Source organism: Lepisma saccharinum, chromosome 6, assembly GCF_977018435.1.
Source record: "Lepisma saccharinum chromosome 6, izLepSacc3.1, whole genome shotgun sequence".
NCBI classification, from domain to species: domain Eukaryota; kingdom Metazoa; phylum Arthropoda; class Insecta; order Zygentoma; family Lepismatidae; genus Lepisma; species Lepisma saccharinum.
Window position 1 is genome coordinate 76,530,147 of NC_139234.1, and position 27,382 is coordinate 76,557,528.

General features: G+C 37.2%; 1 protein-coding gene across 1 annotated transcript in view; it reads left to right on the forward strand.

Annotated features, from left to right (window-relative positions):
* LOC145989118 (G-protein coupled receptor Mth2-like) overlaps window positions 1-27,382 on the forward strand; it is a 122,795-nt gene that overhangs the window by 30,321 nt on the left and 65,092 nt on the right. Inside the window, exon 2 of the mRNA XM_083124413.1 lies at window positions 16,231-16,309. Within this exon, the coding sequence (XP_082980539.1) occupies window positions 16,231-16,309 (79 nt within the window). The remainder of the gene's footprint in view (window positions 1-16,230; window positions 16,310-27,382) is intronic.

Consider the following 27,382-nt stretch of genomic DNA (forward strand, 5'->3'; position numbering starts at 1 on the left):
CGGTGAGGAAGATAGCGTAGAAACGCGGTCACAGTTACATTGTTGGGGTGTAACAAACACAAATAAAATGTTACTTCTTCAGTAATTGCATTCTGTCAGTAATTGTTGTTGCCAGCAGTTGCGGCGAATAGGGGTGTGTGGGGGGCAGTCCCCCCGCCACTTTTGCCCCAGAACTATGCTAAACCTTATCTACAAATATAAAGTAGACTGACCTTGCCCCCCCCCCCCAGTTTTGGCACCTTGCACCCCTAGTTTTGGAACCCAATCGCCGCCTCTGGTTGCCAGTATTTAGAAGTGACAAGTTTATTGTAACGAATTTGCAAGTAACCGTTACTGTAAGAGGGGTTTAAGGGGCTAAACCTTTTGATGACACCCAAATGTGTCATCTCCCTTCCACGTAGTGCACCCTGGACTGCAGACTAACGAGGATCTGGCCACGGCCAGTATATTTTTCTATGGAACTTGTTGTTGGGGGTCCATATGTTTTCACTGTCCATATATATTTGTGATTCTGATTTTCCCTTCATCTACGTCATCATATCACCATTCATTCTCATCTTCGCAATTATCCAAAAGTGGAAGAGACGCGAAGTTAAAAATTAATCAAATCAATCAATCAGGTTACTGTAAGAAGTTACATTTAACTTAACCATAATCGACATTGCATGGCTGTAAAGAATTAGATTTTTGAAGGACGTGGTGTACTTTCTGACCATGGGTGCTTGCAAGTAACATACTTTGTGAATAACAGTTCTCTGTTAATAGTATCAAGAATAATAAAACTCTTCTTCCACAATATTCACAATTTAATTATTTGATTCTGCCAGAAACATTTGTCTGTTTTCCTTTATTGCCGTTTATTCTTTCATCTATCGGCAAGAAATGAAAGCTCTTAACCTTATCTATGTTAGCGGTTTTAGTTCCAAGTTTTTTTATGAGACATTCTTTTTTAATTTGGTTATAATAATTATTTGTTGTGTTTTACTCTTGGATGCTTTGTTTCTTAAATCATTCACGAGCGACTTCAGAAATCGGATTAATGCTATGCTTCTTCAGAAAAGTTCGCAGATATTTGTTCGCCAAGACTTGTATTGTTCTTGAATTCAGTAACGCAGGACCTCTGAATTATAAAGGTGTGCATAATGATCTTTAGAATTTTTCATTCCCTGTAATTGGGTTTCTGTGTATTATTAGCAGAAATGGGGAACTAAAGGACACTATCCTTCAAAATTCTAATTGGTATTACATTACGATCACTAAAACGATATTAAGTACTTAAAAGACCAATAAAAAGTGAGGAAATTATTAATTTTATAATAATTGATAACGTACGGGTATTATAATTTGTACTTTACCCTAGCAAATAGTAATTTTAAAATTTCAGATATCAATTACACATTTTCAAGTAGAAGTTTTCCTTATAATATGGGTACATTTGAAATACTTTCTTTTTGTATTATGTGGATGTTAACATACAAAGCGTCTTTTCCTTTCCAAATCAAATTAGCACTTTTGTATGCCGGCTCTCAAATAACAAGATAAACAATAAACATTGGTAATATAATATTCGAGTGCTCTAAATGTTCATAATTTTCAATATAATAATTTCGAATTTTGTCGTAAGATCAGAATAACGTGAAATATTTAAACTACTCATTGAAGAAGGTTGAAGGGGGCGCCAATGTGACCATTTGTTCAATTAAAATTTCTTACTTCACACCGTCCCCAACTGATATTAAAACAAGTAAAAAAAAAGCCCACTTCTGTACGTCTATTGTTCTTATTTATTTCACGTCCCTTTTTCTGCTTCTTTACGATGATAGAATTATGATTAGATGAAAGGTAGGAGGAGAGAGAATGGGAGACAAAAAGTGAGAGATCAAAGAAAAGGAAAGAGGCTGGCTGAGAGAGACAAGAAAGATATGAACAGAGAAAGAAGAATAAAGATACTCAGAAAACAGATAAAGAAAGAGAGAGAGAGAGAGAGAGAGAAATGTAAATAGAGAGAGGGAGATCGAGAGGAAGACAATGAGATGAAATTAAAAACTCCATTCTTTCCTTCCATTCTTTCTTCTAGGTTAATCGCAACGACAAGGATGAATGATGAATAGATTAAATTATTGGATGGGAGACGCAATGAATCATATGTTTTACCCAAGATTTTAAGCTAGTGCTCCTGCCTCGTTACTCCAAGACAACACACGTCACAGAGGCAGACCACTAAAATATCAACAAATATTGTAAATGGGACCAAGTTTAAAATGAAAACTAAGTAGGTTAGGCTGTCGAGAATAAAGACCTCCTTCTGTATTGGTCCCAAAAGAAACTATGCTAACAGGAGAGGCACAGTTCTGGACTTAGTACAGCTGTTAACAATGTAGCGAAAAGTACTAAGGGCAACAATGGTTTCTGGTAAACAACACATGTGTCGTGTAACATGATAAAGACTTTCTCATTCCTCAATGTATGTTGTGTATTGTGAGTGGATGAAATGGCGCCAACTTATATGGGCCCGAGCCCACCCAATGATTTGTCGTGTTGTTATTATTATTACATATTTGCTATCGTGGTTCGTGGTGGATAGCTTATTGAAATCAGTAAATAACAGATTTCTTAAAAGATAAGTGAGGGTACATTGTTGCTGTGCATTATTAGGAAGAGAGGATTCATGCAAGTTTTTTGTAAACTTATAACTCAAGTGTTAAACCCATTCAATATATTTAAAAAAGATGGCACCCTGTGTGGGTGTGGGCCGGTTCTTCTTGTTGTAAGTAATGTGTATGGGATAGAAATTGAGTAGCCTTTCCCTTTATGGTGTAGTGATTATTGCAATCACTGTGAACCCAAAGGTCCTAGATTTGAATTAATTGAAAGTTCTATAATTTATTTCTTCAGTTCTCCCCATCGTAGTGTTTTACTTGGGCAGAAAGGTGACGAAAAAGTTAAAAATTGAAATTGAAAACTGGATATTATATTATTTGAGTTTGTTACCTTAAGTATTTGAGTGTTTATTGGGTTGGTTGGTTTGGTGGTTGTTGTTTTAAGTCCACTTTATGCACAGAAAGGCTAATCGGGAGTGGACGTATAGTTGAAAGTGGGATCCGAACCGCTGTCCCATGTGCCTACACCGGCTATCAAACCCGGGACCCCGAGTCTTGATTATTATTATTTTTTTAATACTTTAATTTAATGTTTACACCTTATATTTAAACTGAGGAAAATGTTTGGAATAGCCCAATAATTGTTTCTGAAACCAAACACTTATTTAATTGAGCGACAAACAAAGTTTTCTTCCCAGAACCAAATTATTTTAGTAATCGTGCATGTTTGTTTAGAGTTAGGCCTACCAAAAAATTTGGTCAAAATTACCAAATAAAATATCATACTTTGCGTGCATTCATTTCCCCATCCAAAAATCCCACGAATGAGAGCGGGCGTCTAACGGATTAAAAATAATATCGCCTTGCCTCCATGTTCATCTACTTATCTCCGAACTGGACCAAGCATCCCCCCGGCTAGGATTTCCCACTTCGAGCACTGGAAACAATTGTACCTGGTCTTAATGGATGCATTTTAGTGCAACCCGAGTAATAGCAGATGATGAATGTGCCATTTAATGCCTGAATCACATGTTTTCGATCTAGCGCAGTTTTCATTTTTGTTATTGTGTTCGAATACTAAGTAACTGGACTTTATTTCTGTTATAAACATTAAAGATGACAAGCTCTCTACTTGCTTGTAACTTGAAATGAACAATGCCAAATTCCAGAGGGGTTCGACGGACCGATTCGAGACCCCCCCCCCCCTCCCAACAGCCATGTTTTAGCGATATATTCCTATTGTGTCAGCGATATATCGTCACAATAGTTTAGCGATATATATCGTGTCAGCGATATATCGTCACAATAGTTTAGCGATGTATATCGTGTCAGCGATATATCGTCACGATATTTTGGTGATGATATATCGTATCGGCGATATATCGTAAAGATATTTGGCGATATATATCGTTTGGTTTGAGTTGCTGTTTTATGTCCACTTTATGCACAGTAAGGCTAATCGGGACTGGACCTACAGTTTAAAGTGGAATCCGAACCACTTGTGCCTCCACTGGGTATCGAACCCGGGACCCCTTGATTACAAGGCAATGACGCTACCACTGCGCCATGGGGGAGGCCCTCGATATATATCGTGGATACGATATATCGCCGATATATATCGTCTATGACGATATTCCGATATCGTCCATATACCTATTAAAGATCGCTACTACGAACAAGAAATAATTCGGTTCATTTGTGTGCCAAATATTGATTTCTCTGCCATATGGCAGAAGGTAGCATCACTTTTTCGCATATCGGGATATTGCGTATATATCCAATGTTAATACGAGAACAATATCCATGTTGAGGTCACAACAGCTGCACCTTGACCAACTTTCGCTATTTCCTCTTCTGCCTCTTCGCAAACAACTTCTTCCCTTTTTTTCCCTTCTTTATGAGCGAGTCGCAGAGATCAGACATCCCCAACGGATTGGGCAGGACAAGCAATGGATCAATCAACTCACCCCCTAAAAGATTTCAACCCTCCGTTCCCATGGCTACCACCCCTCCCCCATCCCCCCGAAATTCATTCTGCGCCTCCATTGGTCACGTGTTCACTAGCAGGCGACCCGTCACCCTTCGACACTTCGATCCCTGAAAGGGGGAGTTCGGAAAGAAAGAAGAAAAAAAATTATTAGGAGCAAGATATATCGTTCAACTTCCGTCACAACCTCGTTCTCGGGTCTTCCTTAGAAATCCCTTTACGACGTTCATTGACTCGCGTTGGGGATTTTTGTTCGGAAAGAAGGAAGGGAAAGAAACTAGCATTGCCTCCAGCTTTTTTTTCGTAGGATTACCTCTCCCTCCCTACGCGCTTCCCCCTTTTTAATCCCCTCTCTCTTTTCAGTGACTCATTGTACATTTTCTGTATTGAAATGCTAAAGCCACTCGTCAAATAATGGTAAAACTTCCGAACGGAATATTGAAACTGCGATGCGTTTTATGCTGGAACAGTTTAAATTCTCATACTTGAATTCCTTTTCCCCCTTGTAATACCACAAAGCTTTTCAAATTTTAATAAACGTCTTTTCCCGGTAAGTTGGCCATATTTTGTGAACGTGAAATCGTAGATATTGCTCTCAAGTGGTAGTTGCAAGGCGAATACATAAAGGTGAGTCAATATCAAGTAGTGAATGGACATTGATTAAGGATATGTAAGGTAGGGGAAGGTTTCGGCTTCCCCCCTTACTTCTTTAGCAAATGAAAAAGCAGGATGTGCACATATCTTTTAGAGTAATCATTTCCATGTTTTTTAAAAAATATGTCCCAAGGTCGCATTGTTTTACCCAAGCCTAATGTTACTAAGTGGCTGGCGTATTTGCAGGTAAATACGCGAAGGTTAGGACAACACTGAATATAAACAGCATATTATAAATATTGCCAATATGTTTAGAATGAAAATCAAATCAAATTGCATGGCCAAGGTTAGAAACGATTAAAAAGTGGAAATTATACAATAAAAGTTGCGAACAAAATATAGAAATTTGAAATGCAGAAAAATGCAAAAACTGAAGAAGCAATAATCCAATGTCATTAATTGGAACAATTAGAACCTTCTTGTAATGATTCTCAAGCACAGATTCTCTAGCAAGGTTCATCGGGAATCCTCACAAACAGTTTACCTACATCAAATACATCAGTGAGAGTGTCGATGTCATAGAACTTTCCTGATGAAGTGATTAAGTATTATCATCTCAGTCTAAAGACAATTATATTCTCGGAATGCATAAAACTGTGAACTATAGCGTACACTCACCCGCAAAACAGCTTTTGTCCAAATTTACATTGTTAGATACGGGCAGTGTGCGCATTAACTGGGGGGATGCTGGTAACTCTTCCCCCTCAAAAAAAAAAAAACCTCCATCCAAATAAAATTATTTTTTATCCCTGTCAGGAATGTTTTAACCCCCCCCCCCCCTTTAAAGAAAATGGAACTAAAAGCAAGCCAGTTGCACCGATTCTTAAAGCCAGATTTCATAAGAACTTAGTTGTTATTCATTGGCTCAATCACATGTTAGAGCTTGGTGTTCATGACGTCGTTGATGTCAGTGGCGCAACCACAGGGGGGCAGGAGGGCATTGCGACCCCAACCTTGGACGGAAATGAGTTCTAGGGGGGGGGGGCAAAGGGGGCAAACATATTGACGGCCAAGTGTACCTGCAGGTGGGAAATTACAGCCCACAACTTCAAATTTTATGCAAATAAAAACACTATTCGTAAAATTTTCTTGCTAGCTTCGCCTTCGTTTCTTGGTCTTACCAAGTTCAGAACTGTAGTTACGGGGCGATGGGTGTCGGTCCTGGGCGCCGAACGATCTAAATGAAAATATGTTGTAAAATTGATTGATTGATTTGTGGGTTTAAGTTCACTTTACGCACAGAAAGGCTCATCGGGACTGGGACTATAGTTTAAATTGGGGTCCGAACCACTGAGCCATATGCCTCCACCGGGTATCGAACCTGTGATGGATGACAAGGCGACGATGTTACCACTACACCATCGGGGAAGCACAAAAGTTGTAAAAGAGAGAATGCATTGGCGTCCCGTGAAATTATTTGCGCCCTATTAAATCAATATTGATTACAGCCTGCAAAAAAAGTGAATCCAGAGATTTTCTTGCTCGCTTCGCTCGCATTATATCATTGTTCTCTGTAATGCATTGTAAATTCCCAGACAGAGAAATAAGACTTGCCTTAATTGATTTTTGTCTTAAATGCTTGAACAATTGTTTTCAGGAAAGGGAGCGTGCACATTTCAGAGACAATTTATGTAATTTTTGCTGTTGGTTTATTGTGAGATGGATGACTTGGTTGTGAAATGTATTTAAATAATATATGTGGTATATTATATGTATTAAAGAAACTTTGAATACACACACAATTTAGTGTCCACGTCAGGGACGGCGACAGGGGTGGGCACGGGTGGGCAAGCGCCCACCCAAAAATTCCTGTCCCCACCCGATTGCCCACCCCATCAAATTCAATACATATATACAATTAGGGAAATGTAAACGGTTCTGTAAGTATAGGCTGGTTCTCACTCCATGTATATTTTACTTATGAATATTGTAGATACTAGAAAATTCACAAGTTTCAGATCATCCCATAACAAGCTTTTCTGTCATGTGGCGAAACTTTTCTCTAAATAAGTAAGTTTACGAAGATTCTTGTTGAATTAAATTAATTTAAGCTTTTCTTTCTACGTCCATAATTTTGTCATTGGAAAGGAACTCTCAGAACTCTTTTTTAAAATGCAATCTAATGAACACTGCTATGATTAGAAGCAATCAACAGGCTTAGTAAGTTTTATGGGATACTACTCACAATTATGAGGTATGTGTATATGATCAAGAGTTCATCAGGATTTAGGAGGATTTAGAGGGTTGCAGCTCCCAGCTTTCAATGGAGAAAAATTGCTTTGAAATCAGCCATAAATTGAAGAAAATAGATATTAGGAATGTGGAAGTATAAAAAGTATAACTAACCATCTGACATGACTTAGGCTAAAGCTTATAGACTAACTGAAACTGTACATAGATGGGAGTGAGTTCTTGATGTTGTCAGCACCGGCCCATAAATCTCAGCCTGATCAAAGTAATAAACAAAAAAAATCTTCTTTACCTTCATCGCAATGATGAGTATGAATGGCGATGATGAAGGGACACTCACAAAAACACCCATGCTCAGACCAGGATTCGAACCCGGGAGTCCTGGCGTCATAACGCACTGGGATAACCACTCCGCAAGTAATTTGTGTCACTTTCTTTATTCTATCACAGTTTATTTTTACATAACTGTCATCTTCAAATAATGCAATGTTTCTAAAATTACAATTTTTAATTTGTTCTAATTAATAACGAGTAGTCACAATCACTACAATACCGACGGGGCCAAATTTTAATGTAACAGTTTTGTAGGGGTTTGGGAAACATGTATAGTATTACTGAACTGATGTAATTAGTAGCTAGCACTATTTACAAGTTCTCTTCCTACATATAAATTTTCACTATCAGTTATGCAGTTCTTATGATTAACTTGCAAGAATTTCAAAGAAGATGAAGAAAGGGTGGAAAGAAACCTTGACTCGAGGGTGTCAGAGACCTATAATGAGACACCCAAATTAAATAATAAAAAAAAAATAATCAGGACAATAATCCAGGAGTGATTTTTTTTTAAAGTCCACGTGCTCAAATAAGCTAATTGTCACTAGATCTTCATTTTAAACTGTAATCCTAACGAGTGTGCATTGGCTTCCACGGGGAATTGAACCCAGTACCCCTTAATTATAAGACGAAAGCGTTATGCAATCGGAGAGACGATATAGTACGGAAATAACTCTGTCAACCGTATCATTTTATCATAACATAAGATGCGTCCATTTAAGAGGTGGATTACACTATTATTATGATTGGCCCATGGAGGTCCGCAGTATTTTTTCCAGGGAGGGACAAGCATGGTAACTTTTTCCAGGGGCGGCAAACGAGACATATTCCCCCCGATAATAGTGCTGGAAGCTATTATGTTCCTACAGCACCCTTCCAATAATTAACATAAATTACTGTGAATGAAATAAAAATATGTGTGTAATTTATAAGTTTATGGTAAGCCCCATTTTCCAGGGGGGGTGCCTTCCTTACACCCCCTCCTACCGGACACCCATGGATTGGCCTGAGATTTAAACTATTTCTTTCACGTACGGACAAAAATATTTCAGACTTTTGAGACACGTCGTTGCTCGTGGAGTTATCTGTTTTGATTTTAAAAAATGAAGCATTGTGGAGTTGAAAATACTCTCTCAACTTTCTATGTGCTTTGAACTGTTGATACTCTATTTGTGGAAAGTACTGATTTGACTCATTGTTATACGTATTTCAACTTCAAGTCGATTTTCTGCTAGTTCTGACCAATGGTGACGGTGAGAGGATTATCTTCATTGCAGTTTCAGGCGCCACAGATTCATTTGCCTACGAGAATAGTTCCAGGATGTACTATTCAGAAGAGAGGTTGACATTTGAGTGTGTTCAAAAATATCACACTTACAGCCCAAATGATCTGTAAAAGAGATACGATGATTATGTTTGATGAATTCCTTGTGCCCAAATCGCTTTCTACACAAAGTAAGAGGGAAATCTCGAGAGAGAGAGAGAGAGGGGGGATACATGTTAGTCAAACTCACCTAATGCCTTACGTTTGTACTGCCCACCCTAATTTATCAATATGCAGTTTCTGCCCACCTGGTCGAAAAATTCTGGCACCGCCCCTGGTCCACGTCCCTCCATGTTGCATATGTGTGAAACATATATCGTGCATGAAAGTTATATATGTTAATGTAAAAACGATTTAAATTTGAAATGCATTTATCAAACATTTTCTGTCTTTCAAAAATAGTTTGTGTGCTTCTTTTCCATTATTAATGTGAAATTGAACGTGTTAAAAAATAATTGAAATAGTTTGTTCGAACACAAATGCTTTAGCCCCAACTTCTACCCTCTTTTTGCATAATTTACGGAGGTAATAAAGTCTTTGATACTACTACTACTACTAATAATAATAATAATAACAATAATAATGTTGGTTCTGGGTTCGAATCCCGGCTTGGGCATGGATGTTTGTGAGTGTCCATTCATCAATTTCATCATATCATCCATCACTCATCGCCATATTCGCAAATTTGCCAAAAGTGGCACAAAAGCGAAGTAAAATAAAGCAAATTAATAACAATAACATTATTATTATTAACGTTATTATTATTATTATTATTATTATTATTATTATTATTATTATTATTATTGATACTTTTATCCTGGTACTTGCTTCCCCCAAACAAAAATTCGTGGTTGCGCCTCTGGTTGATGTTCGATTAAAATCTTAGCGCTTTAAGTCATTCATGGACTCATTTCAAACTTTTTCTGCTCTTGTAGAGGTCTTGCATGCACTAAGCATTGACAAATCTTATGCATTTTAATTTACTGACTGGTAACATATACAAATGTGCCTACCCCCCAAAAAAACTATCTCCCGAAAGGAAATCATAAATGCATCACTGAGTGAGCATCCCCCCCCCCCACCTCCAAGGCAAGAAGCTTAATTCGTACAGTGGTTACGGGGTTTTATCTAGAACTTTCCATCTAGCTAGACGACATAAGGCAAGGATAAATTTAGAGCCAAGTTGATCATAAACTGGGCCTATGTGAGAAATTTTAGGTGATATTGAGTACATTTTGGGAAGTATTAGGGAACGTTGAGAGTTTATGGATAGCTGGTTAGCTATAGCTAGATACTGAAAACGCACTTGAAACTCCGTCACATTTTAGATAAGGGGATACTTCACCGTATACTTTGAAGTGTGCAAAATGGCCAAACGTGCCCATGCATCCAATATTTTTAATTCAATTAATCAGTCAGTGATAAACGGAAGAAAGGAACAGTTAAGGGGCATAAATATTATATTAAGTGAGTAAAGAAATTAGTAAAAGAAAAACAACAATATAACACGCGCCTTCTTATCGTTGCAAGTTGGGACTTCATTCGTGCCACTTAGATACGCTTATCTTAATCCTCGCATGCAATCGAATCTACCTCGCCCCAATTTTTATCTGTTTTGTATGAGATAAGTCAAATCATACGATAACGGTCTTTAATGACAATCCAAAGATGCAACTTCCCATCCATATGTACGGGGATTCATCCTTTTAACGGAGGGCTTCGTAAATATGTTCAAGCTAAAAAGTCTCCTTATCCTCCAAAGAGGTATTAAGAGTCTAAAATGCAATTACAAACAAAATAAATCCTATAAAAAAATACACACCTATTTGTTTCAGACAAATATGGTCGCTTGTAAGCTACAGTTATGAAAAAACTAAATATGCTGACCAAGGCAGTAATTTTATTTTATTAAAAACATAAACTAACGTAACGTTTCAACCTTCTAGCAAGGTCTTCTTCAGACTCTGTATCAAGTACAAAAGTAACCTGATACAACAAAAGGGCAATATATATACACAAACATTACTCCCTCCAGACTATTTAGAAAGTTGTTTGGAACTTTCTAGCAGATGACTTTCACTTTCCAACTTTACTTTCACCTAAAAGGCTAAACACAATTACTTCCATATAGAATGTGGTTGGACTTTTTAATCTCACGCTCTTTTCCCTTCATTTTTCTTCCTTCTCCTCTCCTCTTTTTCTCTTGTCCTTTCCACTCTTTCCAACATCTTCTTCCATTCTTTGTTTAACTTCAGTCCCCCATTCCAGTTCATTATGTCTTCTTCACCTTTCTTCTCTATTTCCTTGGCTTCCTTCCATTTTCTCACTAGCATTCTCTTCTCCCTTCCTATCTGCTTAGCCTCATCCCACTCTATGTCATGTCCTGTTTCTCTCGTGTGTTTAAATATTGCATTTCTCTCTCTCTCTTAAGTCGTACATCATCCCTATGTTGTTTCAACCTGTCTTTCAGCCTTTTTTTCCGTTTCTCCTATGTACACACTCTGACATTCTTTACATTTTACTTCGTAGATAATCCCTTCCTCTTCCTCTTCTCTGTTTTCCTTTTTCTTGTTAGCATTCCTCGCTATTCCTAAGATGCTTCTCCCTCCCTTCATGTAAGTTTTAATTCCCGCTTTCCTAAGCACTTTGCATATCTTTTCTGTGGTCTTCCCCATACTCCTTATTCCAAACCTTCTCTCCTCTTTTTCTTTCTCTTCCAATTCTCCCCTGCCAGTTTTCTTACTTCTTCTGTTTATGTCCAGTCTATCCTGCTTCTCATAGCCATTCTTTTCCAGCTGTTTCCATAGGCTATTTATTTTGCCTTCTTTTTCACATTCTTTCATGCATATTTTCTTGATTCTCTCCTCCATATTCTTTATAAAATTTATTTTTGTCACCTCACTTACATCACTTCTTTTGTGGCAGAATACCCCTGCTGCACACTTCTTCTGATGCCAAGCGGTTTCAATTACTGCCTTGGTCAGCATATTTAGTTTTGTCATAATCATGGAAACAAGGCTTAATGGTGTTATAAGCTACAGTTGTTCTACTGTAGATTCTTGTAACTCAATGTGGATTGATTTAAATCAGGTGATCACTGATTTAAATCGCTTTAAATAAATAATTTATAGAATAATGTACATAAGGTTTTTGTATACTTCAGAATCACTTTTCTTGAAGTACATTAATCTTGTAATCATTTAATTGTGTTTATTAGGCTCGAAGAAAGGATAAGGGAAACAAAATACTTGTACACTTACATTTGTCTTGATTGAATAATTCTAAATAAATATTTTGCAAAGCTATCACAAAAAAAAAATAACAAAACTCAGCTACCAAGACTACAAAATAATATTTTAAGTTACAATTACAATTTAAGTTACATCCAGAATGTTTTATTTTCACTCAAATAAAAATTACTGAAATTTATTATAGTTTTATTAACACTCTCAACAAACATTTCCATAGATTCATATATACAGTATCAGACACAGAAAAAAATACATTTACATGTAATTTTAATTTGCTTTAATCAAACTGTTCAAATATTTTACAGGGCCGTTTACTAGAAAAAGCCTTTCTATAAAAAACATATATTTTTATGTATGGTGCCAAAAACCATACAAGCAATTTTAAGCGTGGTTTTTTTTACAGAAAATCAAAGAAATAGATTTAAATTTTAAAAATCCGATATAAATATAAAAAGTCATCAGAAATGATTTTTTTAATACAAATCATGATTTTTATCCACCCTGTCACATTCTAGAAAGAAATAAACCAGTTTTTTAAGATATTGTGGAAGAATTTAGTTAATAATGAAAGATTAATTATAATTCCCTCATTGCCTTTACACAACGCCGCCCACAAGCTATTAAAATTGTTGTTCATCCCCCAGTAGCCAGTAGCGTTACTAAAGGGGCCACGACCATTCCAGAAATGCGGCCGACACCCCTGCCCCCAGTTTTTAGTAAAAAATATTATGATTATCAATATAGAATGGCGTTGCTCCCATATATATTATTTTCTGTTTACTTTTGAACTTCTGAGAATTTTTATTCTCATCTGCCACTCTGCTCTCCAAGTGATCACTTTCTATTTTCTTCTCTTTTGCAGCCATTTATAATTTCTCTTCTTTGTGCTATGCATAATTGTACTTAACTGTTTATCTCCCCCCTCTCCGCATTAATCTCTATGACGTTTCTGTTGTGTGTCTTGTTGACCTCAGTGGCGGATGGTGAGCACTAGCCACGACGCCAGAGGTCCTGGGTTCGAAACCCTGCCTGGGAATGGATGTTCTTTGCGAGTGTCACTTCATCAATATCATCACTCGTCCTCATCTTCGCGATTAGCCAAAAGTAAAATCGACCAAATCAATCAATCAATCATGCTGTGTGAACTGTCCACGTGTGGTTGTGATTGACCCGTCATCCATTCATCTAATCGCCATTTATTTTCATTGCCAAGATTAGGAAAACTAGCAAAAATGGGCATAATATAATTGTCATAAGAATAGACGGCAATCATAGCTGTACTTGACGTCTAAAATTAAGAAATAACCCTCCGAGATGTCTAAAAATTAAGGGATCACCTTCTGTGATCCACTAGGACGTCTGAAATCAAGCGATTACCATTTGAGTCGTATAAAATCAATATTTTACCCTCTAAGATGTCTAAAATAAGCGATCACCCACTGGGACATGCATAATTAATTAATCGCCCTCTGAGATGTCTAGAGATGTCGCTTGATATTTCCGACCGGCTGTTTGTGTGTGTGTGTGTGTGTGTGTGTGTGTGTGTGTGTGTGTGTGTGTGTGTGTGTGTGTGTGTGTGTGTGTGTGTGTGTTGGGGGTGTATGCGTTTGACACACATACTTTATTAACTTTTCTAGAATGAAGTATCTGTAAATTGTTTAAGTAAGCGAAAAAGAGTGCTTCTTAAAGTAATCGATGTTATCAAAAATATGGTTATAAACTGGGTACACATCCCTACAAGTAATTCTGCCGGTACTCATGCTTCAAGGTGGGTCCCGGACTGAAAAAAGGTTGAGAACCACTGGTCTAGAATAATAAACTCTGAACGAACATAACGAGCTAATAAAAGAAGGTCATCCACCTCGCACACAGAGAGGCGTTAATCCGCCACTGGGCTGAGTGAGTTACCTTTAAAACAAGGCCTTTAAAAACCGCAAATAGCCAGCCTCCTGCCTAAGCATCGTGGCTTCTAAACCGCCATGTCACGCAACTTCAACGCCCGTTGATTCCCACACCTCGCTCAAGGACTAATATATTAGAAGGACATTGTGCAAAGCGATTCTTTTTTGTTTGGACCATTACATCACTCTTTCAAGCCGCATTAACCTTCATTGACAGCATTTGAGACTCAAAAAAAGGTTGCAAGAAGCGTACGGTACAATGTGCTATGTTGTCAGATCCCGTTCCGGTCAGTGTTGCCAGTTGTAAGGTAATGTGCGACGATGATTGATTGATCATCTGATAAAATGGATGAAGAAACAAACCCAAGAAAAATATTCTCACTATAAACTCGTCGATTTTTATGATAATGACTTGTAACATATCTCAGATTTATCTGAATTTGAGTTCTGACGTCAGCATTCAAATACAAAATAATTTCCTTTTTTAAAAAGGACTTTAAAATAAATAAATACTATGTGATTTTCTTTCAGTGTTAGTTATATATTAAATATTATTTCTTCATAATTTCAACATATATATTTATGTAGTGGTAAGCCATATTGTCCTATGTTCAGATGATATTTGTAAGGGGTAATTCTCCCTCTGGAAGCTGCATTCCCCTCTCTGGTTGAGAATATTTGTTCGGGGGGGGGGGGTACCGGGTGTTTCATAAATAATTGACGGGTTGCAAGTAAACTATTGAACTTACGTTAATGAAACCTGTCCAGAGCGAACGAGAAACGCAAACGTTTTTTTTTACAGCTACAAATATTCAATGTTTGTACCACGGGTGATACGGCACACATCGACACGATAGTATACTTCTTGTCACACTAACATCAACATAGGGCTGTCCATAGCGTCTATCGCTGCGATTATACGCTCCCTTAGGGCTGCGATTTCACGCGGCATCGGTGAGACGAATACCCTGTCTTCGATGAAACCCCACAAAAGGAAGTCACACGTTCTAAGGTCGTGAGATCTTGTAGACCAAAACATTGAACAGAACACTGTAAGTGATGTGGGTGATTTGAGTGTCGCCTAGCGGCAGGTATACGAACTCTCAGATGAACAAAACATACATGCACAAACTGTTTGCGTTCGTCGATCGTTCTGAACTGGTTTCATTAACGTAAGTTCAATAGTTTACTTGCTTTACTTGCAATACATTTTTGTAACCCTCATATTTATGAAACACCCGTTATAAATTATATAACATCCTGATGCTTCGAAGGAAGCACCACATACACACTTGATTTGATTTGTTTTTTGTAATTTAGCGTCGCTTTTCTGCCACTTTCGGCTAATCGCGACGATGAGGATGATTGATGATATGATGAAATTGATGAAGGGACAGTCAATAGAACATTCATGACCAGGCCAAGATTCGAACACGGGACCAATGGCGTCGTAGCGCGGTGTGGAACGCACACACTGGGAAAATTTGAAACACCACACTGCTTCTATTCAAATGATATCATGGTTTCATTTATTATGGTCGAGAAAGATGGAGTTCAGCTGATTTTTTAAGTCCACTTCATGCACAGATAGGCTAATCGGGATTGGACCTACAGTTTAAATTGGGATCCGAATCTCAATGTGCCTCCACCACCAAGTATCGAACTCTTGGTTACAAGGTGATGACGTTTCCACTACGTTATCGGGGAGACCCACTTTATAGATCTGATTTCAAACTGTACGTTGTCAACATCAATGAAACAACATTTTCATTATATAGAGCGATGTAGAAGATTGTATTGATCTCGTAGAAAATGTTATATCTTTGAAAATAATAACTGAAACACGGCATTTAAATACCCTAATTATCAAGAAAACAACTATTATTTCAAAGATATAAGACAACCTTTGTCCTGTAAAGGGAATATCAGAACTCGCGTAATATACCGAATTCTTGCATTTATAATTGCTTTTACTTTTCTTTTCTTTCAGCGTTTATCGTTGAATTCTCTTTCCTGGCATCCTTCTTCTGGCTGAATGCAATGTGCTTCGATATTTGGTGGACTTTCAGGTTAGTTTCGGAAGTTTTCTCATTACGAACTGGCAACTCTGCCCAAGAGGTTCACATAAAGGTGAGATCATTAGTAATTCACCATGGTTCGTTCATGATGTAGGTTGGTAGCTTTTTTTTTTCTTTAGATCATAAATGAGAATTATAAAATGCCTCTTTATTTAACCAGTTTCTGAAGGTTGGAAATGATTAATTGTAAATGCAATATGTTAAAATATGTTTTGAATTGAGCATGAATTTAGTTTTAGATGATATTTTGTGTGTGTGTTTTGAAATTCATTTCTAGTTTTCCGAAAATACATTATTAGGTTCTACATATTAGATATATTTTTTTTGTATTTTACGTCGCTTTTTTGCCTCATTTGGCCTATCATGACGAAGAGGGTGAATAATCAAGAGACTCTACACTCTGTCCCGGGAATCTATGGAGCAAACGAACGAAAACAAGTCTCTGCGCAAATAGCGACTAGAGAGTGCTCGATCAATGAATGCGTGAGAGAAGAAGTGGGTGTACGAAGGGGGAAACGCAGATGCAGCAGCCCGCACTGCTTTGCTCCGCACACTCGCTCCCCCCCCCCCACACTCTGCTGTTATGCGCAACCTCGCTTCACAGATCCCGGACACATAATGTAACAAAGAGATATCGGGCCAGTTCTCGAACTCGGAACGTTTGGTGCCAAGATTGTGAGTCAAGCACTCGATGCGCTCTCTTGCTCTACGAAAAACTAATCAGTAGTGTAAAAACCCCTATAACCAGGACGAGAAAGTATGAACCCCCCTCTGGCAGATTTGCCTACACTTAAAACTTGCTCAACATGCCCATATGAGCTTTTTGCTCAAGTGTGGAACCCCGTCTAATCCAAGATTTTTGTAAAAATGCCCTCGGGAATTTCCTGAGAAAGTATGACCCCCCTCAGATTGATTTGCCTACACTTATAAAAGGCACTTCTGTGAGATTGTTGTCCATAAACCTGTCAAAAATATGCCCCTCTTGATATTTTTTTTGGCCACACCTAAAACTACGCCAAACGTATTAACACACACACACCCACACACACCCCTCCCCCCCCCCACACACACACATATTTACTTCCGGTTTAAGTTCAATTGGGCACCAGGCTCAACTTGTATATCTAGTATTAAGATAATATAATTCTTCTAGAATTGCTCTGTGACTCTCTCATTTCTTACATCATAAACATATGATTTTTCACCTATGAGAATAACACTACATATGGTGTCATCAGGGAGTGTATCGTGAAATTCACAGATAATTTTAATGTTTGTCCTGTCATTAACCACAACTTGTTTCCTTTTTGAAGTGTTGATTACAAACATGGGTCTCTGTGCTTTGAATTCATCTGGTGTGTAATACATGTCAGTATTGCCAGTAGTGACCCTTTTGTATGCTGTAAATGCTTCATATAATTTAAGAAAATCATCCTTGGAAATGTCTAAATTATAATTTTCTCTAGGAAATACCTCATTTCTGCCATTTTTAAGATATATGTTCTTGATGTTGCAGTTATCAAATCTACTTGAATTTTTTTCCTGATTATTGTGTCTTCCAGTCTGAAACAGAACCACCACAAAATCCGGCATGTCATATTGTATACTGGAGAATGAATTTGTAGCATCAAACTCATAATAGGTACCAGCGGCAGGCTTCTGTACACATTGATATGTATAAAATTGTAAAGGAATCTGTGGATTTTTTATTATATCTGCTTTGTATTTAAGAGCATAACTGGCTTCATATTCAACAACTGGGATTCTTAGCTCCATAGTCTGAATAATGCATTTGCCTTCATCAGGTAGGGTATTAGGCAGAGCTTCCCCTGTAGAGTTTAATGTGCTGTACCTCATCAAAGCATTATTATCATTGGCAGCTCTTCTAAATGTGATTCCTAAACCACCCTTCCACATAATATCTTTGTAATCTGAGAAGAATACTGGTAACAGGCGCATGGGGAACAGCACTGTGTGGCTCTTGGTTAATATTTTATCACCAGCCTCAAATCCACCTATTTTGTAGTATGATGCCACGGTTTTGGATAATTTTAGTGTGGCCAAAGCTGTGGAGGTAATGCCGGGATAATCCACTCTGTTTATAACAACACCATGCTTTCTGATCTCAATTTCAGAGAACAGATGTGGCACAAAATTATCTACCAATCTGATATTTGAATTTGCCGGATAATCTGTTCCATCGAGCTTTACAACATCAAATTTGATGTATAGATCTGCTCTGTGGGGGTGTATAAAGCCATCCCCTACATCAAGATCAACCTCAATTTCTGTGTTGGGTTGATTTAAATTTGCAAATGTCCTCCTGTTTGGGGGGAATGATTGTAGCTCATAACTCTCAATATTCTCCATTTTTTTGTATGTATTTTTATTTAAATATTAATCTCTATGATTGCAGTTGTTGTGGCTCCAGCAAAATCAACTAATTCTTCTTTTTCATTAGTGACCATCAATTCAATGTTATCTATTCTATTATGGCACACAGGAAAATATAATGTTGGGGATGGAGTGTAGATGATTGGCTCCATAAATTCAGAATTAGGTTTAAATGTTGCAATGATGCCAGTTTGTTTGTGAGTGCCTATGCCATTTGATTTGGTGATCATACCCTCGGCCACATTACAGTGAATATTCAGAGTCTCTATGGCTAAGAATTTAGGTATATTAATAGCAGTGTGTTTGATGGCTGGTTCAAGTTTTGTGTTGTTCTCAAAGCCTAACAGCTCTCCTATAGTACCCAGATCCACTGTTTCTGTAGCAGATACAATCTCTACTCTGTGAGTGACAGAATTTTGAGTTAATACTATACCTCTGGGTAATTGAGCATTTAGAGTGAACAGATTATACTGCCCTGGAGTGATGACAATTTTTTGATCCCCTACAGCAATTTTGTTGTTGTGGTGTGTAATATTAGGGATCAAGTACATGCCATAAAATGCTCTTAGAGCTATTGTTTTGGGATACACTATATCATCATGTAATTTGAGTTTCAATATTGAATTTTGGCTGGTGAGATGGAATACCCCCATGATGTTTCAGATACCACAAGGCTTTTTGAAAATTTTCAATTGATGGTTTATTTATTTGAGACATATATCTGAGAACAGATAAACACAAATGTCCACAATTAACATCTTTGAAGTTTTGAACACGGGCATTATTGTAATAAAGATTAGCTGATTTTAGATATTTTATTAAATTTTCAGGTGGAACACCTCCAAATGAATCAAACACAAATGCCTCATTGTTTAAATATTTAAGATAACAAATCCAGTGAGTGCCCTGATTTTTGTACTTATCCAAATTAACAATGCCACACTCTTTGTTGAGTGGTTGTTCTGGCAAAGAATCAGACATGTACACACCTCTAAAATTTTTGATGCCCAGTGGCTTGATTAAAGCTTCAATATCTTCGTTTGTAAGCGGCTCTTGTTTTTTTTAAACTTATTCATGGCTCTCTTAACACCTTTGCCTTGTTTCTCCATGCCCAGGTTATGGCGCTTCAATTCATCTAATTCTGCCTTATTTTTCTTGGCATCTATTACTGTTTTTGCTATGGCAGCTGATCCCCCAGCCAAGCTCCCAACAGCCCCAAGTGCTGCTAAGATGGCCGGGATAGTAAATATGAAACCCCCCACATGTGATTTTTTTCTAGATTGTTGTAATTTTTTTAATTGGGGGGTACTAAGCAACAATTTCATACCATGGCCCTTGGCAATACAAGAGCTTTTTTTCTTGCGCTGCTTTTTGGTTAAAAGACTATCAATAGTTTTAAGAGATTTAAGACCTGCATAAGGTATTTGATACATAACACCCTTGGCCTTCATTCTAGGTTTATTATATATATATATTCACAGCCCCCACCCCAGTTTTTGTTTGGTGTTCATAGCTATGGTGGTTCCCAATGCTGCTATTTTTTCACTCAAAGAAGCATCTTTGCTTACAAATCTACCAAATGCAGCCTCTTCTAATTTCTTGTCTGCAACATGTCTCTTGTCAAGATCAGTGTGTGTTGTATGCTATGTCATGGTCTCTACAAGCAGCATCTAGGGGATTAACACCGGGATCACCTCTGTTTAATCTATGGTCCAATTTTGTACCTGGACCACAATACTGATAGCCTGGAATGTGTAGTTCAAATGGCAGCTTGTTTATAATGTCATTAACCAAGCCCCGGCCCTCAGAAATATTCCAAAATTTAGGTGGTAGAGTATTAATAATTTTTATAAGATATCCAATCCCCTTAGTGTCATTTACTATAAAATTAGACAATTTTTTGCTTATCATGTCCATAATTCCAACCTTTTCATTGTAAAAATTGTGGTTGCCAGCATTTTCCTCCCCAGCTATCACCAATAACCTATCTACAAGTTTCCTGACATCATCAACCCACACAAATTCTTTAGGCAGGGTGTTGTATTGTTTGATTCCACTGCCAGTCTTGATCTGTGACCATATGGGCTTGATTAAGTTGTTATATTTTGCTCCACTGCTAGACTTGACTCTTTTTTGTGTGGGATCATTGTTCTGGTATAGAGCATCTGATTTTATTAATATTTCTTTGTAGTGCTCATAGTCTTGATCTGTATAACTGCCAGGCCTTTTCCTAGTCATCAGTTCCCACAATCCAGGTGTGCCGGGATATTTAACAAAACCACCTCTTTGTCCAAGATGAGATTCTGAATATACAATTATATCATCTCCCATAAATGTTACTCTGAAATTGCCAATTCTATGTATGATGCTACCATCACGCTCTGTGTCAGCATATAAGCCAAAGACCTCATCTTTGTTGTCTTTAGGTGTGCTTAAATATTTTTGAGCAAGAAGACCCAATTCAATAGGATCCTGAGTAGCTACAATTCTTCGAGGAGCAACAGGACTAGGTGTATGAATACTGGAAAGTGGGGTGATTGGATAATCTAATATGTTCCTTGCAGCTACAGGTACAAGCTCTGTGATCAAATTTTGATTTTGCTCTGTAACAGTTTTGATATTTTTACCTAATTCACTAATAGCATCAATAATAGGCTGTTCTGTTTGTTTGTGTTGTTCATAAATTCCTCGGTTCTCTGATTTCCATCCCTTAAATCTTTTTACAAGATAATCTCTTAATTTAAGATCATCAATGATTGGCCTTTTCATGGTTATTTATATATGTTTCAATGTCTAGAAAATTGTTGATTTTATTTCTGTATTTGCCACTATTGGGTTTTCTTGTCATATCAATTGTGACAAACCCATAACTGTTTTGATTCCAGCACCTACTGCAAAACTTGGAAAAATCATTGTAGCTCAAGTCCCCACCTACATATTCATCATGTATGTGTTTGAGGTTGGTATGATCTTGATGAAACACACATATAAAATTGCTGTTGTCTCGGATCAGCTGCTTCGGAATTTTAGAAAAAGTCTGTGCCAGGTAGAAACATTCAATGTTTTTGTGTCGCCCCTGTGTAAAAAAATTTCTAACCTTGTTTTGATTATCCAGTATAATGTCATCAAACACAACAACAGAGTTATCAAGACATTCATGGAATGGCTTAACATCTGATTCAAAAGTGACAATATCCAATCCATCATATAGCTTCATCAGCTGCTGATATTTTAATTGTTCCAAGCTCTTGGAGAAAACATACAAGTGCCTGTTTTTCCAGTCTAACCAGTTGGGTGCCAATAAAAAATTATCAATCATTAGTGTAGTTTTACCACAAGCTGATGGCCCAACAATAAGACATCTAATATTTTCAGGCAGCAACTTGCCATTTCTCTTAATCTGCTGTTCAGGTTCTGGCAGCCTTTTTATAACATCCCAGGTGCTCATATTATCACTTTTTCTGCATCGATCCAGCTGTGTTCTGGAAGTCCTAGCCATTTGACAAATAACTTGTTGCCTTTTCTGCGGATGATTTTTTCTATGAGATATGTGTCAGGCTGTTTAGTTTTGCTGAGTTCTTCTTCATAGAATCTGCCTTTGAGAATTTCTCCTCGGTGATCTTTTATTATATATGTGTTAAGGGTCCCAGGTTTAATTTTAACCACTGTAAATAATTCAGTACTCCAGTTTCTTGTAAAGCCTCTATTGAATAAGTGCTTATATTTGCTGATTCTTACTTGATCACCCACCCTGTATTTGGCCTTTCTTGTTGTTGGCTGGTATCTAGGATAATAAACAGTCCTGATCAATTTTTGCTCATCAGATGAAGTTACTTCAGAGGGTTTCATGTTGATTGTGGAATGGACCGAGTTGTTATATTTATGTAGAAGTTCTGGAAGAATATTAATCCATTTATAATTACCTTGAAGTGTAAATTGTTTATACATAAGATTTTTTAGGGTTTTGTTGAATCTCTCTACAATTGAGGCCTTGAGATCACTGTAACTCGAATAATGTTGTATTGACTGGCTTTTAATAAATTGTTGGAACACAGAATTATAAAATTCTTTGCCATTATCTGTTTGCAAATAGCGCGGTGATCTTCCACTCTGATTGATGATTGTCCTGATGGCTTCTGTAACACATTTTCCAGTCTTGGATTTGAGTGGCACAGCCCAGGCAAATTTTGAAAATGTGTCTATTACAGTAAGTAGATACTTGTAGCCCTTGTTGATTTTGTCTAAGTTTTTCAGCTGTCCACTTGCCATCTCAATCAAGTCGCTCTGCCATAAATCATCTATGCCTTTTGTGACTACTGGCAGTCTCTTATAATTATGTCTGGCTTGTCTGTGTAATTCATCAACAATAATTTCTCTAGACATAATATGTAAACAGGAATATTGCAACTATGGGGTGTTCAGCAGCTGATACTACAGGATTTTCTAAATATAATTTGTCCCCTATTTGTATTTTAAATTCCAGAGAGCCATCATCTTCAACATAGGCTGTTTCTAATGTATTGGGATCTGTAAAATCCTCTAACTCTACACTGGTGATTTTTGGTTTGTTGTCAGCATTTGTTATTGATAAGGTGGGGTAGTGGTGTGCCTGTGGTTGAAGCCAATATTTGATCTTGATTGGTCTCAGTGTGCCCCCAACAAAAAACTGGTAATAAAATTGTGCAGGGGACAGCATATATATTTTGCCACCTGGTGTAAATGGTGAATCATATTCTTTGTTGGGGATGATGTACAATTCAAGAATTACTGTATGTTTTGGATTCTCAATTATGCCTGTTATTTCTTTTTCTGCTGTAAGCAATCTGCTTGTTACAGATTCAAGATGCTCATTGATGGTCCTAACAACATCATCATGGCCTGGCTTGATCTTTATGTCCACAACAAGTTTCTTGTATTGTTGCACAATCTCTTGAAGCTGGGTGGCAAAAACAGACAAAGCATTTGCTTGATTGGATTCCATGGTCCCTAACTGTTGCTTGATATTAGCTACAATTTGCTGTAAATTTTCAACAACTGCCAATTTTGAATTTTGAGCAGTAAGATCATGGACCTGTCTTCTGATATCCTCAAACAGGGCATGCAATTCATTAATATGTTGATTAGTTGGTAGAGTGGCCACTGTCTGAGTAAGTTGTTTGATCTCTGTCTGGATATTCTTGATATCTTCTGATTTCAATATGCGATTCACTGCTCTCTTAATATTTTTAAGTTCCTGTGATGTAGGCAGATTTGTTACAGTATTTTGCAAAGATTCAAGTGCCAATTTCACATTATTTAATTCAGAAGCATCAGCCACATTTTGCATAGCATTTTGGAGCAGGGCTATATCTGCCTGAGTGGGTGTTGATTGTTGTAAAATTTCAAGCTTTGTTTGGATATCATCAATCAAGTGATGAAAATGAGAGAGCTCAGATTCAGTGTTGAGGTTTTCAAGTTTTGTGATCTGTTGCTGGACACTGACAAGTATGTCTACAATACCAGGCAGGCGGGATTCTTGTACATTTGTCAAATCACTTTGCACTGCTGCTATTGTACCCTCAAGATGGGTTATGGTACTTTGAATTTTTCCAAAATCTTCATATGTTTCAAGTTGCAGCTTGATGTTTGCAACACTCCGAGTTATTGCACTCAAAGCATCAGAAGATGGCAAGTTGTTCATAAAATTTTCAAGTGTCTCAATTTTTTCTTTAACCTCGGCTATGGCATTGTTCAAGGGGTCCAGATTAGGTATTTGGAGTGATTGAATCTGTTCCTTTAGAGTGGAAATCACTAGATCAAAATCTTCTTGTGATTTTATGCTTTTGACAATTGTTTGGAGCTGTGCCTGGACATTATTTATCTGCTCTTCCAATTGCTGTTTCAATTGCTCAGAGTTGGTGGCCTGGGTCTTAAATTTGGCTTGAAGAGCTGCTACAGCTTCTTCTAAACTTTGAAAATTATCTTATGTGGCCAAATCAGTATATTTCTGAAGCAGCACTTTGAGTTCAGAATCAATTTTAAGAAGAGGGTCCATGCATTGTGATTGTAAATTTGTAATTGCTAGTTGAAGACTGGCATTGAGTGTGGTTTGTAAAGCTTGTAAATCACTTCTTAATTTCTTGACTCTGACATCAAGCATCAGAATCTCATCACTGTGATCTTCATGCCTTATATGGCCAAATATATCATTAGGCATTTTGATTTAGTGGTTATTTATTATTGAATATCTGATTCTTAATTCTATAAAAAAAGGTATAAGCTTGTCATATGACCCCGGGACCTCAATATATAAGCAGTCACCAGCAGAAACAGTATATACAGTGCCAGAAATCATGTTTGAGTGCTTAATTCTATAAATATTTCTCCCTATTGAAATCTTGACATTACCCTCAGGGGTTGTAATAAATTGCAATTGACCACCTACAGGTAATTGGTAATGATTTAAATTATTGTTAAATATGTACAATGTTTTACCTGTTTCATCGTCAACATCTGTAAGTATGCTGTTCAGATGAATAATTAACAAAGCACTCAGTTTAGATATTATATCAGAAGAGGGTTGTGGTGTTGGCAGGTCCATAATAGCCTGTTTTTTGAACCCAAATAAGTTCATAGGCATGTTTATTTATTTCAAATCATGCTCTGTAATTGGGCATTGATTGCCATTTTTCAAATCACAATGCCCCCATGGTAGAGTATGTATGCCACATGATAAAATGCATCTCTTATCATCATGTGGGTCCAGAGCCACTTTTCTTACAATATTGCTAGTCAATAAGTGATCCACACTCTGAATTCTATTTTCTGATGTTCTGATTGTGCTACATGATTTGAGACAATTTTTGTAATCCTCAAATTCAAGCTCTTTGTCCACAGTTACTCTGCCAATGCCCTTGGCCTTTTGGCAACAGCGCCACTACATGTTTCAAAACTGTACATCTTGGCCCTTAACCCAGCAAATGCCACAATAACATCACCAAGTGTCTCATCTTTGAACTTGCCAGGCACTTTTTTGTTGTGGTGTTTAATTTTTGAATGTTCAGTGGTATCAAAATATTTAAACAATTCAGGCTGTGCTATATCTTGATAAACATCTTCTGTTTGAATATCAAGAACAAAACTATCTGTGTCCATGTACATCAGTTTTACACAATTACCATAAAAGGGCTTCAACACATTATAATAGAATTTTAACATGTGTAATTTGGCCAATTCCAATATCACAGCCCCTACATAAATAGGCTTATCAAACTTAATCTTTGTTTTTTTCATGTTGAAAAGTGCCATATTCTCATCATAAATTCTTCTGTAATTGAAATTGGGTTTTGCAATCAATTTTTTGCTCCGGCTGGGGTCAGTAATTATTTTAACATCAATATGTTTTCTGACATTTTCAATTGTTTTGCCATACACTGAATTGACCATCAATTTAAACAAGGTCTTATCAAATTGGCTCATTGCAGATGTTCGAAGCTCTGTGTTTGTATCAATATATGGCTTCAACCATCTTGAGTGCCTGAACCTCAAAACTTTTCCAATTTTGGTCACTTGAACACCATGTTTCATCAGGAACTGGAGGTTTTTGTAATATATGACATAATCCTGTTTCGGCTCTAGAGTCATCATCAATTTCTTCTGTTTAGAGCCAGGTGAACACTTAACCTCGGGAATTGGGGGCAGATCAGAAAATGTGTTGTGTAAATTATCTGGAATTGTCAGATCAACCTCTAAGAACAGGCCATAGTTACTGTCATCAAAATCCTTAAGATCTTCAATCTTGAAATCTTCGACCCACTCAAGCCCTGCATATGGTTGTTTTTTCATCATAGCATAACCATACAGGCTGTTGGCATCTACATACAGTATATAATTTGATGGCAGTACTGGATCATATTCAGGAATATATTTGTTATTTGCTCTGGCATATCTCTGAGAACATTGCACCATGCCTCCTCTTATACATTGTTCCATAAACAGATACATATCTTGATCCTGGATCAGATCCAATTGCATTTTAGTGTTTAAAAACATTGCAGACCATGCTAGGCCCGGAGCACTGTAAAAATACATTGGATCCAGCTTATAATTTTGCATGGAAGATTTTCTGAATGCCTGCAGTATATCAGCTAAGAGGGTCACATCAAGTTTCAAGTATGCATTGTGATAATCACCAAATGTCTGGCATTTTAAATTGTTCCACATCAATTGGGCATGGTGATAATCTTCATCAGTGATTCCAGATCCTCTGATTTTGCTGTAAAACTCTTGTTGTGGTGGCAGAGAACACTCATCAAATTTAGAAAAATCTGTAACATAATCATATGGATATACACCCTTCCGCCTAATTAATTTCAGGTCCTGATTTGGAAACAAAGCACATGTGATTTTGAATTGATCATCAGATAATTGAGTGGCCAGTGTAGCCAGGCTAGCAGACAGAATTCTGTATGAATCAAGAAATCTTAAGTGAATAGAAACACCATTAACTTTAATTATTTTGCTAATGGCAATATATTTCTCATTATTTTCAGCTAAAATATTTAAATTCTGCTTGTCAAACCCCTCGTACCTGATCAAATGATGAAAATCATAATTGGATGCACCATTGCAAAATATATGAACAAATTTTGGTCTCTGGATCTGAATATTGCAGCTATTACACAGGGCCAT